The 18,277-nt window shown below is 50.2% G+C and overlaps 1 protein-coding gene across 1 annotated transcript in view; it reads right to left on the bottom strand.

Annotated features, from left to right (window-relative positions):
- Nucleotides 1–16,894, bottom strand: part of LOC100119767 (ephrin-B2) — a 46,076-nt gene extending 29,182 nt beyond the window's left edge. Inside the window, exon 1 of the mRNA XM_001603440.6 lies at nt 15,843–16,894. Within this exon, the coding sequence (XP_001603490.1) occupies nt 15,843–15,961 (119 nt within the window). The 5' untranslated portion in view covers nt 15,962–16,894. The remainder of the gene's footprint in view (nt 1–15,842) is intronic.
- Nucleotides 16,895–18,277: the final 1,383 nt, after the last annotated feature.

Raw genomic sequence — 18,277 nt, 5'->3', positions numbered from 1 at the left:
ATGGTCGGTGCAGCGCGGCGGAGCCCGCTCTCGATTACAGCCGCAAGCTCGAGATACGAGCCTCGAGAAATCGTTTCTCCGCGCCCGTGTGTATGTGTGTGTGCATGCGCTCGCGCCTCTGCGCGGCCTGGAATTACCGTCAATTGTCGATAAGTTATCGCGGGGTGCCCCTATTTAAAAGAATGCCGCCACCGCCGGAAGGTGACGAGCTGCAGACCCGACAATTTGTCGGCATTACGAAAGCGCGAGGATCTTATAATATAACGCCCCTGTTTCTAGGCTCGCTATATGTATGCCCCTTTTTTTCGCGTTTATCGTGAGCGCGCGGGAGAATTATATTCTCGCTTGCGCGCTTAGAAAATAAGGCAGTGTATATACGCGCGTGCAGATACACGTATACGAGAAAGGCGAGTCGTGTGTGTGATGCCTTGATCGCCGGCTTCCGCCGTCGGACGGGTTTTGCCGGGATTCAGGCGTAATATGCGTGATATGAGAAAAGGAGTATTTCGACTTGCTGTTGCTCTTTCTCTCCTGCGTATACATGTGCAGCGTCTCGACGCGTCTTCTGATGCGTACAATCGAAAACGGTACTCCCTCTCTCTCGTGTATTTACCGAAGAACGAAGGAAGTCTCTGCGAATTGAGATATTACGGGATTACATTCGAATTTAACGCTCGGCTGTGCTGCATCCTGCTTTATATTTTTTTTTCAGTGCGAGAGGATGTCGCGCCAGTCAGGACTGGCGACTGTTTAAGCAGCGAGTCAGGACCACCACTACCGCATTCATTATCATTCAATAAAGCGATTTAATTTTCCCGCGTAATAATACAGGCGCACTTCCGCTTCGCGCTTTATTATCGATCCATATAGCACTAGCTCGCATTATTATTACCATAATCGCTCGCGGAGACGAGCTTGTGCACATACGTGCACTGCAGCGACAGAAGTCATGCGCTCGCTCGGGTTATAACAACGCCTTGTACGTAATATTCTCTCTCTCTCTCTCTCTCTCTCTCTCTCTCTCTCTCTCTCTCTCTCTCTCGATACACGCACACACGCGCTTATAGCTTCGGGTATGCGTGAGCGAACCGTGACGAGAATGCAGCCGCGCGTGCACTGCACACGTGTGCAGTGCAGCGGCTGCAGCAGAAAACGATTTGGCTCACCCCCACTCTTTTTCTCGCAGTGCGCGCACAGCCATCCATCGGCCTCCGGCAAGACGTTGCGCTTTATTCGAAGCTGCTGCTGCTGCTGCGGCTGCCGACGCCCTCGCAACGATCCGCCGGTTAATTTAATTACCGGATCGATCGATCTGACCGACGCTCTCGCGCGCGCGAGCAAGCGAGAGCCTTTTGATTTAAAGGCGAGTTGTACCGCCGCAATAACGAGACCGCGGCGCGCGCACCCGAGTACTCGAGATACACTTTTTCCCAACAGGTAATTTGAAAAGTTCAAGCGTTATTGGCGTATTCGAATATTTAGCGATCATGTATATTATATGATCCGCCGATTAAAAATGCACAGCGGCGGTAGCTCTCTCGTTCCGAGAGAGGGGAGAGGAGCGTGATCCTCTCGCGAATCGCAATTAGCGCTTTTTACGGGCCACGAGAGAGAGAGAGAGAGAGAGAGAGAGAGAGAGAGAAAGAGAGAGAGAGAGAGTCTTTGTGCAGCATCGCGTTCCGGTGCGGCGCTATTGGAATTTCATGAAGCCCGCCGCGGTAACGACGCGCGTGGTTTTGCCCTCCGCGCGTTTGTGTGTGTGTCTATACGGCGCCGATTTGTATTCATTGGCCGAGTGCGTATTAAAGTGTTTGATTCGCTCGGTTTCTTGCGCGCGGACTCGACGCGTCAGTCGTCGCGTGATTTATCTGCGCAACGGTTTTAGAGACCGATGCACTTTTACATATATTTATCGGCCGGGCCACGCACTGCAGCCTCACTCTCTATACGTGTAGTCGATTGATGGGCTTTTAATGTATTCTAATTTATTGTGATTATGCCCGGGGACCGTCGCTTAATGAATCGAGAAAGCTCGCACGCGCGCGATCGAGTGTTTAATTAACACTTGCCTTAGAAAAAATCGCGCGAATGACTTATACCTTCTCGGAGGATAAATTCCGAATACCGCGAACTTTTCGAAAATTCAAATTCACCATCGGCGCGCAACAGGTTATTCGATCGATTATTCGGATATGTACAACACACGTTGCGAGGAGTTGGAGAAACTCGCCGGTGCTTTATCCGCAAAGCTCCTTGAAGGAGAGATACAGCTCGGCTCTCTTTTATCAAAGTGTAAAAAAGCGCCCACGTTGCGTCAACAACGGTAGCGGCAGCAGCTTGAGAACCGCCTTATTAGCGGAGTGCGCGCGGGCCAACGTGCGTTATCGGCGATAGCAGCGGCAGCAGCGCGCGTTTTTATCGTCTTCCACAAAGAAAAGGGCCCCTACACGCACACATACACACGGATAATCGGAGGTTGACCAAGGGCGTACAGACACACACGAGCGAGCGAGTGGGTAATCCGATATCGCGAGTAGCCGGCTCCCGCGTATACGCCTATCTCCGTGAGAGAAGGAGAAGCCCGATATGCGTGCATGCGGCTGTGCAACCGCCGCTGCCGCCACCGCCGCAGTCTCGTCGTGCGCTGCATACCGGTATACTGTCTAGCCTTTTTCCCTTTTTGCATCGCTTCTTCTTGGCTGCGGAAAAAAATAGAAGAGCTTCGAAGGAGGTCTCGCGCTGCGCCTGTGGGTCATAAGTTGCGAGCGCACGAGTGCGTGAGTCGTTTTCCTTGCTTTCGGGGGGATTTGAAACTTAACGCCCCAGAAGCGAGCGAGCCTCTACTTTATTTCTCAAAGAAGGAAAAAAACACAAGGAGTGGGATCCGTTAATGGCTTTTATGAGTTAAGAGCCGGATGAGTGTTTACGATTATGTTGTTCGCTTCATCATTGCGCGACTTTTTTACACGGGCTAATGAGTCTATTCGCGCATAAAGAATATCGCGCGGCGATAATCGGATGCTAATGCATTCGATCGTGGTTAACATTCTCCAGATTTTCCAGCGATCGAAAAAAAAAATACAACGTGTGTGAGACACTCCACATACATCCGTTTCTCGTTTTTCGTCGAAGTGAAAGAAGAAGTGCATCAGACGCAGGACTTTTTCCGAACGGTTTTACCGGCGCCGCCCATGGCACATGTCACGGATACACACCTTCGACGTATATGCTAAACCATAAGTTTCCTTTCCCGCGGCGGCGGCTCTCTTCTTTTCACGAAGACCGTATGGCGCGCGTCGCGGTAGTCGCCGCTTTACACGTGTTTTCCTCCGAGGATCGGCGAGATAAGAGCATCATATGCGAGATGAAATTTCGGGATATTTCACTCCACCGCCGCCGCTATATATTTCTGGAGACGACCGCGCGGCGATATATATCCCTATGGCATACGCTCGCTCTTAATATGGAAATACGCGGTCCATTCGGAATTAATGAAATGGCCTCTTAGGATAGATTATGCAAATCCGGATATTGCGTGGAACTATCCTCTCTGTGTGTGTATTTGAGTGTGGATTTTAATTATATGCGCGCGTGCGTTGGACGATCGAATATAGATTGTTCTTTTATGATGATCATGATGATGATGATCATCAGCTGGACTAGCCGTGCGCGGCCAACAAAGGGGGATATTTACGAGTTCTTCTCCAGAGAGAGAGAAAGAGAGAGAGAGAGAGAGAGAGAGAGAGAGAGAGAGAGAGAGAGAGAGAGAGAGAGCTAAGTGAGAAAATATCTGTTTGAATAAATAAGTGCGCGCGAGAGCCGGCACGACATAATGGCAATTTTTAAGCGTTCGAAAAACAGTTTTAAGGCTGATTTACGCCGCGCTTTGCAGCTCGTACGCGGGACCATAAATTAACGCCGCGGCGGAGCTCGCGGCTCTCGCTCTCGACCACGTGCGCCGAGAGCGAATATCAATTTATTTATATATATATATACTGCACACATCGAGAGCGGCCGATTAATAGAAATGCCCGATAAAAATCTGTATAGGCCGATGCTACGTGCGCGCGCTTTTTCAAACAAGTTTCCGTCCGGGCCCTCTGTCTCGCGAAAGAATTAATTTCCCTTTCGTACGAAAGAGCCCGTTCGATTAAAAAAAAGAGGGGGGAAAAGGCTGACGAAGAAATCAAGTACAGCAGCGCCCCCGTTAATCCTGCTAATAATTGACGACTGAAATTTATCTCAAATTAAAATCAAGCAGCTCTCCGTCGCTGCCAATGCCAGGCATTAATATCACATCCCATTGAACCTATGAAATATTGCACAGCGGCGTCTTCGCCGCGTACAGCACACATACCCTCGGCAACGGCCCTTTCACGCACAGCGAGAGAGAACCCGGCCGGCCATCACGCACACGTTTCCCTGTGTGTTAGTCTGCATACTGTCCCCTCTCCCCCTTCTCTCTTCTTCCCTCCTACTACAATCGCGAATGACCCGACGTTCCGGCTGTGTGTAAGAACACACGACCCCTCGCTGCTGCTGCTCTGCACAAAGCCTGTGCACAGGAGGGACGTGTATGTACGTATACAGGAGAGAAGAAGCCTTGGCAGAAATTTTCCTCTCTCTCTCTCGGCACAGCTCACGGAAAAATGACACGCGTGTGATGCTACTTTTTCGGACGCGGGGAATGCTTCTGATGTGAGCGCTGCTCCGCCGCGCTTCGTCTCTTTCTCTCTCTCAAAGTGTCTTATTATATTTCAAGCGTGTATATCTTCCGAGAATTTTTTCATTTTCTCGAGAGCTGCCCCGCAGAGCCGAGAAAGAGAGAAGCTGCGGAGAGAGCGTAATAATAAGTAAGGAGCCGCGCGAAATATCTCTAATTTTCCACGGCTGATTGGTTAGGCCGCGTGCGCTCGTCTTATCGCGTGAAATCGCCCTGAGTTTCTACCTTGCGCTCGCTCGCGCGTGTATTATAATTATTTGAAGGACCGAAAAAAGGCCTGGGTGTGTGTGTGCGAGTCTGATGTCGAGCACTCGAAATAAAAAGAAAGCCGAGAGGCAATTATCTTAATATTTCCGCCGAAAAATGCTGCAGTTGTGTGAGAAAGAGCGAGCTACTCACGCAGACTTTATCCGTTAATTAGCGCGATGGAGAATACGCCGATATGTATAAGCGCAGAAGGGAAGGAGAGGAGTCGCTGCAGCGGCTCCTTGAAAAATGTATAAAACCGTCGGCGACTTTTCACGGGGGAAACAAAAAAGAAGAAGCTCCGCGCAGCGCGCATATAAAAGGAAACGTTATCAGCATTTTTACTCGCTTTCACATCTTAAGGACGCCCCGCTCCTCTATACTGCAGCAGAGAGCAAGCGGCGAAAGATTGTGAAAAAAAGAAGACTAAGAAGAAGACAGAGAACTGTGGGAGGGGCGAAAATCGAGGAGCAGATAAAAAGGAGCTGCTCTCCGAGAGTTGCGAGCGAAGGCGCTACGGCGAAATAGAAGGCGCGGGCGCGTCGCACCGCCGACGACGTCGTCGTCGTTTACCTCGTCGACGAGAAAGAGAGAAGACTGCGGCGGCGGCGGGGCGGCGGCGGCTGCTGCCCAGGTATTCCATTATGGCCGCGGTTATCTAGATTATGGCATTCCTGGCTTCGGGGAACCTGGTAACGCTGCGCTGCCCGAGGTACACGCTGGACGACGCGGCATGAGTAGCGGCGGCTCGAAATGGGACAAGGAGAAGGGAGAGAAAGAACGAGAGAGAGAGAGAGAGAGATAGGGAGGTTTTAAAAGAAGGAAAAAATACCAGAGAAGGAGGAGGAGGAGGAAGAGATGGAAGAATAAGGAGAAAGAGTATATGGGATCCGAGAGGGCCCAAGGCCCCATTAATCCTCTCGGCTCTGGACGAAAGCCCGAAATTAAGAGAAGAGCCAAGGACTTTGGGTCGACGTGTCAGACTCTCTCTCTCTCTCTCTCTCTCTCTCTCTCGCGCGCGCGCGCGCTCGCTGCAGGTAGCGCCCGAGAAAGCGTGCCGGTGCATTGTGCGATATGCGCCGAGGCGAAAAAGAAGCGCAAAAGGAAGAAGAGAGCAAGCTCAGGGACCCACTCAAAACTCGGCCCCGCTCGCTCGCGTGAATTAGCACATGCTTGAACCCTTGATTAGGACATTAGCACGCGCTATACCTGCGGGGGATATCGGGGAGCCAGCTTTGTCCCCGCGTGGGAAAGTCGATCTCGCTTTTTTCCTACACACGCGCTCGATATTACAACTGCAGAGAGGGAGAGCAATCGCACTTTATCAAGTGTCGATCTCGAGCACTGTTACGGAGTTATGAATAAGTTATTATTCTTTTTTTCGCGGCGAGTCAATCGTGACGCCGCCACTCGCTCGGCGAGAATTTAATAACTCATCAAAAAATTTGCGCCTCGACTACAGCTGGGCCGTTCAACGAGAGAGCTGGCTGCTCTTCAAGGAAACTCGCCATTGAAAGTTTTCATGCGAGCGGAATAATAATCCGACGAGCGAGAGCGAGCTGGCTTTTGTACGACGACACGCCGCTGGGCTGCATTAGCGGGTACTTGCCAGGTATTAATGAGCCGATCTCTTGCGCCGCGAGAGATATTTCGCAAGCGCGACGAGCCGTGAAAAATCTATAGCAGCGGCACGCGCGCGCGCGAGAACTCGATTCTTGGAAAAATTCTCCTCTCTCGCTTTTTCATGCAGATTATTCCTCTATCCTGTTTACGCTCTTTCGCTGAAGGGACTGTACGTACGCCGCCAGATATTAAAGCGTCCTTTCGACGCTTCTCCTTTTTTCGTCGCCCGCGCGCGTGAGTTACGATCGTCGCGAATGTACTTTAACGCCGTTGCATCCGTATCTAGGATATTACACGCGCGATACACCGTTATAATGAAATTTCGTTTTTTCGATAGTTCATCGAGAGCTTGAGAGAGAGAGGGGGGGAAGAGGAGCGTGAATTATTAAAGCGCCTAGGCCCCAGGATTAATCTTCGTTACGAAGCAGCGGCGAGTGAGAAAAATGACAAGTCCTCAGCTGTACAAATAAAGCGTTACTAAATTTCTCGAAAAAAAAGAAGAAGAAATTAAGAACGGCCGCTTGATTACAGGCTTTCCGATGTTTTTAATGAGCGCCGCTTAATTTCCTCGCGCTTTCACGGCCCGGTGAAAGAATTCCCTCGTCAGTCTCCGAAAAAAGGAGCGAGAGGCCTAATAGAGCGCCGCGTCCCTTAATTGCGACCCAAATCTCCATTTTAGGCGAGTCCGAGTGATCTACGGCGACTGTCGGACGGTGAGCGAGAGACAGAGACAGAAAAAAGGCCGTATCTTATATACCCACGATTTTCGTTTATCGACTCAACGTAGAATTACGCTTTTTCCCTCGCGCCCATAAGCAAACAAGCCATACATCTCGGCGGCGAGCGTCGCGAGAAAAAAATTCAACGCTCGAGTACGTTTCGGTCGGATCGAGAGAGATCTTCTTGCGGGGGTCGGCAAACTCGCGCTCGATTGCATCGTGACGTCAGACCGCGCGCACGAGAGAGAGAGCCGTGAAAAAGTGCGCGAAAAAATAAAGGATTACAAGAGAGGGAGAGAGAAGAGGCAGCGGCAGCAGCAGCGCAGGTATAACGCCGCACGGAGCCTTGAACAAGCTCGCGGTCGGTGAGCTCTCCTCCGGAGCTTGCCCGTCTGTCCGAGAGATGGCGCTGGCAGTGTCGTCTGGCAGCCGGCGGCGTTCGATGCACTCTCGCTCTTGCTCTCCGCGCGGCGAGATGCATAGCGCCACGAGTTCGCGCTTCCACTTGGTTCATTCATTAGATTGCAGTACGCGGCGTTTTCAGCCGGCACGTTGCGCTAATCGATATGTTTTACACCGGGTAATTAATTTCTTCTCGAGCGCCGTCGCCGCGACGGATCCATAATTTGCATGACTCATCATTAAAAAATATGAATAGCACAATTTGCGAGCGAGCGAGAGAGAGAGCCTCTCCGTTTTCTACATTCAAGCGCATTACCTGCACGTGTGTAGAATATATACATGTATATAAGGGAGGACCAGAGGACTGCGCTGCCGCTGTGCCGCCGTCGCTCATTACTGGATAATGGGTTATTTCGATCCTCCTCGAATTACCGAGTCGACAATGAGGGATTCGGCTGCTCGGCTGCCCTTTAAAGATCCGGCGAGAAAAAAGCGCAGCGGCGAAAACGAGGTGCAGTGCGTGCGGGACAATATAAAGCGGAGAGAGGCGAGCGAGTGGAGAGATAAAGGGAGATACGTGGAAAGAAATGAAAGAGCTGCGGCGGGAGCCGCGAAAGAAGGAGACAAATGAGAACGCAGATCTCGAGGAGAGCTGCTGCCGCTGCTCCCTCGCGCTGTTTTCTTTACACACACACACATCCACACAGCGCCTATACGAGCTCGGGCGCGCGAGATTGGGCCCCGAGACGAGCCCGAGGTGTAATCTGCTTGACGGTTCCGCGTGTGTGCATGCACCACCACGCACTGTACTGCAATCTTCTCTCGCTCTCCGCCTTATACTCTCCGCGCTGCAGCGCGCTCGTCCCTTTTCTCTCTTCGACGCAGCTACGTCAGTCACGCCGTCGTCGCTCGCTGCGTGCGGAAAATATCTTCCCATATAGCGGAGAGCCGGAAATCGCCATTGTATACGAGGGAGGGAGAGAGAGAGAGAGAGACCCGGAAGACTGTAGCGTCTATGTGTGTGCGGACGGAAACGGAAAATCCACGGATTTTCTTGAAAGCTTTTTTATGTCGCGAGCTAGCACGGCGTTGATTGTTTATACTCTCGTTTAAAGCTCGGCCGCGGCAGGCCGCGTTCGCGCTGTACCAATAAATTAGCCTTTCAAAATAGCCCCCGCGATAGATCTGTGGTTTTTCATCGAGCGCGTACGCGAGATTTCGGCTCCGCTGCAGGCAGAGAGACGGACTGCTAGCGGCTTTAACGATTCACGAGAAAACGAAGAGTTACAAAAGCAGCGGAGCCGTTAAACGACCGCGAGGGGATAAATCATCGGAGGAGAAAAAAGCAGCCGTGGTATTTTCCAGATTTCACTCGTGTGTACACGGTACACCTTGTCCAGAGACACGGGAATATCTCCTTCTCTCTTTCGCCTGTCTCGAATGTAATTTTAAAGCCCCTCTTATAAGCGGCGCGAGCATTTCTCTCGTCATCTATCGCGCGAGCGGCCTAGGATAATGCGCTCGAACGCTCATCTTTTACGAGCCGCTCACACGAAATCGCGCGGCTTTTACGAGCCGCGCGCGATAAATTAGTGTACAAGCCGCAGAGTCCCAAATCGCGTTATATACTATGCAGCGCGAGATAAGTGTGTAAGAGCGCGTAAAATCGCGCGCGCGGGCTGTATAAACCAGCCGCGGATTAAAGAGGAGTGGATTTTTAAGCTCCGCGTTACGTATGTGTGTAAGGGAGAAGAGACCCCCGTGGTTTTCGGTTTTTGTTGGTAGGAGTAACAGCTGCCCGGCTACTTTTCCCTGATTATTTCGCCGCGATGCACATGTAGTGGACTCGTTATAACGAGTTTTCGCGATGTGTCGTTTAATTAAGCGCCCGCTCCCTCGCGACTTTCTTTCTACTATTACGCGAACACGTGGTGGCGTGGTATCGATTCAGTTTATTTCGCTCTCCGTTTTGTCTCCAGCGCCGCTTTTCTCTCGGCGCGCGACGCCGGGGTGTGTGTGTGCGTATCGTTATAAACAACACACAGTTTCTCGACGGCAGCGACGGCGAGTTTCTCTTGCTTCGAGTGCCAATTATCGCCGGTCGCTGCCGGCGCGCAACACAACCATATACCTTACAGGATTATGCGCAACCGGCGGAATTAAAACGTCATTATATCGCGCGCAGCTCGGAAAGAGTTTCGCCCTTTGTCCATTTTAGGCTCACGCAATGCGCGCCGAAATGCCCATAAACGGATCCGGCCCGTAAATCAAAGCCGCGCCGATTTTTCTTCATCATCTTGTAAATGATAAGGAATGATAAGTGCGCGCCGTGACTCACAGGGAGAGGTTGTTAACCTGTTCTTATTCAATGGACTACTGCAGCAGTATGGTTTTCGTAACAACAGAATTCCAGTATCGTTAGCTTTGTGATACCCCCCGAGAGCCGCCGCGCGAGTAAATTTCACGTTCGGAGATTTCAATTGCACGTTTCGCGCAAACGACTCTCGCCGTGCAGCTTCTTCTCTTTTTACCCCTCGTAGAGCAGCAGCCGATCATGTATTATAAGGAGAAACGAGAGAAGAGGAAAAAAAAACTCGGCAGAGTCGCGACTCGTCGGGTGTAAACGTTTGTGCGGCGCGCCGCGAGAACGACTTTAATCGATCCTAAACAAGGCACTGCACGTAGTAGCATCACAGCTTCGTTTCTCCCAGGACAGAGATTACGCGAAAAGAAGAAGACGAAGAAGTAGCATAGCAGCAGTAACGCGTTATACTGTGTTTAAGCCTCGGCGGAGATCGTTATGAAGCCGCTCAGCTCTCGAGCGCGCGAGAGTATATAGCGCGAAAGGAAAGTGTGCGCGCGAGCGATGTGAGCTCTTTTCCGATCGCGTGCGCCGCGGCGACGACGACGATGACTTCCCCCGGCGCGCACTTCCGCCGCCGCCACCACCGCCGCCGATGCTGTACAAGTGGCTGCAACCTGTTCTCTCTCTCTCGATCGCGCCTCTCCTTCTTCTTCTCTTCCATCCGGCACAGAGAACCCGCTCGAGATCGTCGTCGTTATTACTTTGCCCCGTGGGGATGGGTATTACCGCGCGAGAGCTGGAGACGCGAAAAAAAATGTTCGTAGGACTAGTCCGAGTCACTTGGCGAAACCATATTACACGTATAGTCGGTCACTCAATTTTCGTGTCGCTCTATTATGTGCCAGCTCGCGCGCGCCTGTGGTTTCGGGGGAGACTCACTCGATTCATAGAACGGCCTGCGTTAGGCTTCGGTGCGGTTGACTCCGTTTTTTTCAGCGGAACACAGACGTGCAATTACGACAATGAAGAATAAATATGATTACACGTAGCTGCAATTGCGTGTCGTTTGAAAAATGAAATTAAAAAAAATAACAGTCGTCCTCGAAATCATAAGTCCCCCAAGCGTACGGACCTGTCACAAATATGCACATGCGTGATGCGTGCGTGTACGCAATTTTGTCACTCGTTTCGTGACTCCCAGTACATATAGCGAAACGGTTGAAAAAAAGAGCCAAGCGTAAAGCGAAAGTATGCATTATCGTGCATTGCTGCACAGTATTGGAAAGGAAAGGAAATATACGTGCCCTGCGGGGTTACCAATGAAATTAATTATTTGATTGTTCGCATGCGAGAATGTAAATAAGCTGTATAGTGTACTGTAATTGACGACGGCGTGTAATACACACTTTGGGAGAATTTTCTACAATTTCCGTATACAGCTGCTACCGGCTTTGAAAATCTAAGCAGAAAATATATAATAACGATAATCTTCCTAATTAATGGCGGCACGCGCTGTTCCTAGGACCCGTAATCATCCAAGAGAGAGAGAGTGAGAGAGAGAGAGAGAGAGAGAGAGAGAGAGCCCGGTAGCAGCACGAAAATCGCGAAGGGAGCGGGTTTCTAAAAAGATCCGGCTCACACGCCACATTGAAAACGCCGGTGTGGAGGAAGGGAAGCGGTAAAAAACGCCCATATACCTCTAACACAGAAGCTCGCCTAATCCACAGCCGCGCGAAAATACAATAAACAGAATTTTTTGCGCGCTCGCGCACGGCTCAATTTATTCCGCGCCAGAGACCACACGCGAGCGAGGAGGGTTTTTGCTCTCGCTTTCCGTTATTTCCGCGAATCGGCTAATAAATTCTCTCGATGCATGGATAGGTTGTGTGCACTGGGAATCCGAGCTTAATGACCAGGAAGTGCGGACTTTTATTGTTGTTCTTGTAATAATAATACCTTCTAAATATTCGTGAATGCGGCGATAACGATGCAGGGATAGATTCGTGTAATTTCGGAAAAGACATAAGTACTCTAAGGTCGGTGAACGACCTTGTCGCGCGGATCGCTCTCCCTCTGTGCGATTACTCTACCGAAAGGAAAAATGAAGAATAGCCCGATCGTCGCGACGCCCCACGACACTTGCCAAATTTCCGCTCGTTTCCTCTGTCGTCTGGGCATTATTTATGCTCTCCCTTATTCTCGCTCAATACGCATACACATATCGGGAATATAATGTCGTGAAAATTCGTCGAAGAGCACATGTGCCAGGGAGAGAATAATTGAAGCTTCATTCATTCTCACGCGGGGCCCTTACGTTCTCTGACAGTTTACAGTGTATCCCGTAATAATTAGTCTAGAGCCTTAATGGAGACGTTTACTAGCGCACTGGCCGCTGCTCACTGCTGTACATACTCGGCCTTTTATAGACGCGCGCCACTTTTCCTCAATCAAAATACAGTTCTTCACTTTTGCCCGGCGCGCAATTATCACTGCGCACATTCTTGCGTAAACAAATTGAGCGTAATAGCACGTTATGGACGAAGCTTTAACGCCGTGTGTGCATACGCGCGTGTGTATTAATGAAGAATTATCATCGCACGCACACACGTATAGTCGCGAGGGGTAATTTTTCGGCCCCGCGCGCGAGACTTTACGAGCCGCAAATCATCCCGGCTGTCCGCCGAAAATACAGCAGCAAAGAGATACGTTGATCGACTTGACCTCTGTAAGCGTGTGCGTGATGTGTATAGGTGTGTGTGTGATCGACGATTGCGCGAAGAGAGTGTGTGTGTGTCTGTGTGAGAGAAAGAGAGAGAGAGAGAGAGAGAGAGAGAGAGAGAGAGAGAGAGGAAACGGCTCGTCCTAGCATCGAAGTCTCCTGCAGCCGTCGACCGTCCGAGTCGGCGGCGTGTGCGTGCGCGCAGTGTAATGGCTTTTCCGACCTCGTTTCTTTTCCGAAGCGGTGATTCGGTTTTTCTTAATGGGCTGCGGGCTTTTTCTCATTTGCGGTGCGTCAGTAGTTAAACTGTCTGTCCGTTGGGGCATTTTTTTCAAACGACTTTTCGGGTCGAGTCGTCTCTGCACACTTGTCAGCTGTTAGTCTCCGCGACGACAGACTATTATTACACGACTCCTGACGAATTTCAAAATTTTTCACGCAACTGTACGCGACAGCGCGATAATCAAAAGTACTTCACTAAACTGTTCGCGGAAGCCGACGAGGTTATTGACTCCTTTTTCACCGCGATCTAGTGCACTCGAAAATTATATCGTCGACCTCCTTCTTTTTCTCGCGAAATTCACCGCGTTAATCAAACCAACGCGTCGATATTCTCGCGGCGAGTTGACCATTTTTTTTCCTTCTTCACGCTCCTGCTTATCTCAATGAAACGTTAGCCGCAAAAGCAAATTACTCCGCTCGGCTGGGCCCCGGCTGTACATACAATGAATACTCGCTCGCTGCAATCATCGTCATAACATAAAACTTTAAAAGGAGACAGTAAAAGAGTCACTTTTCGATTTTCAATTTCGCCGATTGCGGAACGAGTCGTCGCGTCGCCGGTAGGTCGTTAAAATCCGAAAGAGAGGACTTGTCCCTCTTTCCACCTTTGCCCCTTTGTCGCGAAAGAGGTAGAGAAAGAGAAAGAGAGAGAGAGAGAGAGAGAGAGAGAGAGAGAGAGAGAGAGAGAGAGAGAGAGAGAGAGAGGAGAACCGATTTCGGGAGTCTCCGCACCGTCAGAAATCGGCCGATGAACGCATAATTGGAAAGCGGACTTTTTGGGAGGAGAGAGGATCCGCGGTATTGGGGGAAAAATTCACGAGATCTCGAGTATCTGGATTTTTTTGTTATTTTTCGGAGGGAGCCTCCTCCGACTCTCTCTCGGGCTTTAGCCTTTTTTTCTCCGCATTTCCATGAGCGATACGCGATTATTCGAGAGTCACGCGCGCTGCGAGCGCGCGAGATGTATCTTTTTTCCATTGTTGGAGCGCGTACATAAAGAAGTACACACGTACAGTGTTCGGCTGGTTTCTTTCTTTCCGTTTCTGCTCTCTCTCTCTCTCTCTCTCTCTCTCTCTCTCTCTCTCTCTCTCTCTCTCTCTCTCTCTCTCTCTCTCTCTCTCTCTCCGGCTCGGCTTTTTTTCCGTCTCTTTCTCCCCGATTTTTTTTGCCCTCGCTCTCTCGTTCGTCGAAGTCGTCGGGCCCTGCGGAGAAAACGATTTCGAGGGCCAGCCCGTGGACGAAGCGCGCTTCGGTGAAAAACTCCGAATGGGGCGTAATTCGTCATCATTAAAAAATCGTGTAGAAATTAATCAGAATTTCATTATTGCCCTTTTTCCAACCCCGCTGGAGATTTATGCCGCACATTTCTCGCTGGTTTCTTTTTTTCTCCTCCTCTAGAGAAACTGTGCACTAGATCACTCGCGGCTGACGCTGCATCTCTGCCGTGCAATTGATGTGGAGTTGTATGTCAACGACCGAAAGGTGCACTAATCCGTGTCCAACTAACGTCGGGGGGGAATTAATAACACGGAAACCCCTGTACATCCCTGAATAGAGCCGAGTTGAATAAACGAGACGCAAGAAGGGCACCTCGCTCTGCACATACGGAGCCGTTTTTCGCGCGAGGAACCGATTCTCGCTCGCCAAGGAAGAAGCGCCAGTCTCTTTGGCACGCATGCCAATTGCATCTCGCGAAATTGCGTGTGTAGGTGTGAGTATACGGAAGCACATAGACGGACGGACACACACAGGTAAGTATATAGGGGTCGTGTAGAGCTGCCGGTTCTTACTCTCGCGTAATGACAAAGGAGAAAAACGAGGCTCTTGCTCCTTCCTTAAAACGGAAAAGCGACGACGAGAGAGAATGAGGATTTTTCTTCGATTATGTTCCTGAGCCTATAACACGCGGCGGAGCCTTGCGCGCGAGTGCGCTCGCCCCATGAGAGTTTGCCTCGTTAGAAGTTCGTTGCTTCGAAAAATATTTGCCTCCCGCTCACCATTGTCCGAGGAATTTCGTCGACGACGTTTATCGCGCATGAGAGAGAGAGAGAGAGAGAGAGAGAGAGAGAGAGAGAGAGAGAGAGAGAGAGAGAAAGAGCAAGAGAGCAAGAGGATATTTCCAGATAAAGAAAACCCGGCCTGTCTGCAGCGCTCTGACGACGACAAGCTTTGCGCATTAAAAGAAAAAAATCGCCGTATATCGAGAGGAGTAAAAACGTGTTCGCTATTTATCATGGGACACTTATTCTCGGACTCTATCTCACCGCTGCTGCTGCTTCATTAACATCGAGGCTCCATATACAATATCGCGCGCGAGAGAGTTTTTTGTCTTCTAATCATGGAATTTGCATACAAAAAATTTCGGATTCGGTATCTCCGGATTTATCGACTCGGCCGTTAAGTGCCGTCAATTTTTAACCTCGCCCGCGACACTGAGTAAATTTTTCTGTTCGAGCAGCAGCAGGAAGCTCGTTTGTTTTTCTGCAACACTGTTGTTAAAATTAATTTCACGCGGGGCGAGTTTTGAAAAATTGAAGCTGCAGCCGCTTGCTCGCGCGCGAGAGCAATGAAAAATGGATTTATGCAGGCCCTCTCTTTAAAATACAATGCTGCGCGGTTATTAATGTAAATTCTATGCGCTACTCGCGCTCTCCTACGTGTGTTTCGCACTTGCGCGGCCGCACCGAGAGTCGTCGCACTACTGGTTAATAACCTTTCGGAAATTTCATCGCACTTGTAGAAAACTAAAACGACGCGCTGCACTAGTGATGGTAGTATAAGAGAGCCGTCGGTATGAAGCGTAAGTGTTTTGAGGGGACTTACATCGAATTCGTTGTGTTCCAGTACATGCTGATGGTCTTGGCGCAGTTGCTCACGGTCGAGAGCAGCACCGTTTGGAGGCACACGAGGAACACGAGGGTGACAATGGACGTGGACACCATGGTAGCTCCAGTCCTCGGCTCCGCAAGCCGACGCCGTCGTCCTCTTTGAGTTCGCGGACTCCAGCTCCGTCAACTTCTTCCAGCAACACCTGGCACCACTACTTTTGTCACACAGCCACATCCACGACACCACGCGCGATGGGAGAGATATTTATTCTCTTTTCTTTTTTGTCTCGCACTTTTAGCACACTATATCTCGGATTATTGCAGCCGATGTTCTCTCTCGAGTCGTATTCGATCTCTCCGAAGAAGCACGCACGTATTATTCGATCACTGGGTATTATTATTTATTTATTTATTTATTTATTTTTTTTTTTTCAAATAATAATCGTCACGATCCACTCGCGCGGAAATCACAAGGCTGCGATTTCTCACCCATCGGGGCGTCCGTCGATTATGTTAGCGCTCGGTCCTGACATCGCGCGCTCGCACAAGCGTCCGACGGGCGGCTGCGATCCGACGCTGCTCCGCTCTCGCAGTGATGCACACAACTTCTCCGCTCCGAACTTGACCTCTCACTCGCTCTCTCGCTCTTTCTGTCTCGGCAAGTCCGCTCAGCGAACAACTTTTCTGCTTATTGCTCCTGCTCCTGCTTCCTGCGCTTCATATCACACGAACGATTCTCGTTGGAATTCGTTCTCGGAGCACACGGAGATTCGAGCTTGTCTTTCGAAGAAAAGCGCACAACTCGAAAGAAACGAACGAAAAGTAAGAAAAACCGACGAGAATCGCGTTCGCGACTCTATCCGTCGGCAGAGAAAATTTCACACACTGCACAGCACGTATAATGCACGCCGGCTCTCGAGCTGCTGACAAAAGCTAGCTGTTCTTCTATACACTGACGGGGCTGACGAGATGTGTGTACTACACGGCGGCACAGCACACCGTCCTCACAGTTCGGGGTCGCGGAGGCGTCTGGCGGTGCGAGCGAGCGACTGAGCGCTCGGCGGCCGCACAGCGCCGGCGGCGGCCGCGGCGGCTCGCCGAACTCGCCCGATCGGCGCCGGAGTCCCCCGAACTGCCGGAGCGCAGCCCGAGAACGCGCGAACGCCGAGCGCGGGGTTCGACGAGAGAACTGGCGAGAGCAGGCGATCAGTCGCCGAGCGACGCTGCGCCGCTCGCGGTCGCCTGCGTATGCTGCCTTTTCAAAGCGCGAGTGCGCGGATTTTCGCGTGTGCGATACGTATAGTGAGTCTGTGCTTTTTTCACGAAAGAGAGGTAACGTAACTTTCCGCGGAATCGACGTTTACGAGCGCGTTACTCAAGAATAATAATTGCGGTAATGCGATTGCCCCGACATATAAGTGGAAACTATTAAGGACATCTTAACTCCGAACTGACTTGTGTATTATTATATTGCGAGAAAAAAGAGACGCTCTCTTACTGTGGCACTTTGTATACACCCATGCATAAATTTACAATAAATTACACACGATTTGATTAAAATATCTTTCTCATTATTGTTGTATACTATACTAACACACTAGATCCTGTCGCACGTTATACATTTTTATTTTCACTCTTGTTATTCAACATGCATATTTTACACTGGAACTTTTAACTCTCCTCTCGCATTCCGTAATCGAGTTATAAATATTTAACTTACAGTCCGCGCGGAGTATTGCAATCTTATTATTTACGAGACAGGCCAAAATAAAAGATCCATAAAAAGCTATAATATTATATGGTCGATTACAATTTCCAAGCTCCGCGCGCTAGTCTTCCTCTAATCCCGTGATTTAACATCAAACTTAATTAGAGGAGGCAAGTGACGTCCCACAGTACACGTTACATTCGGCGCGGATAGTTTCGTCGTAAAAATGTCGGAATCGTACACAGAAGAAAAAAACTACGACGACGACACTCGATTCCGTTAGAAAGTCGCTCGTCCGTACGGCGCGCTATTAATTTATTCGACAATGAATTCCAATCCGGGAGATCAGCGCGTATATGTCAGGGGGGATAAAAAGCGGCGAAAAAACGATGTTCACCAAAGCCACACGCCGTATCTTTTTTCCCCGCGCGAGTCGTTTATGAAAGCCGCTTGTAAATCCTCGCGCGAGCGCGGCGCTGATTTAAAAACTCGCGGCGAAGTGTATGTGCTACAAGGAGCTGCGACTTTTCGACGACAATCGATACGGCTGCAGCTGCTTTTTCGCGTCGTCTCTCCGCATGAATTTTTCTCTGTAGCTGTCATCGCTCGTCTGGTCTCTTTCTCTCTACAGAAAAACTCGATATTTATGGCGACTTTCCTGAGCGTATGGTTCAAAGGCCGAGAATACACACTCGGGGAGTAAAAAGTGGTTTTACGCCTTG

Source organism: Nasonia vitripennis, chromosome 3 (genome assembly GCF_009193385.2).
Source record: "Nasonia vitripennis strain AsymCx chromosome 3, Nvit_psr_1.1, whole genome shotgun sequence".
NCBI classification, from domain to species: domain Eukaryota; kingdom Metazoa; phylum Arthropoda; class Insecta; order Hymenoptera; family Pteromalidae; genus Nasonia; species Nasonia vitripennis.
This window is presented reverse-complemented; position numbering and strand designations above follow the sequence as displayed.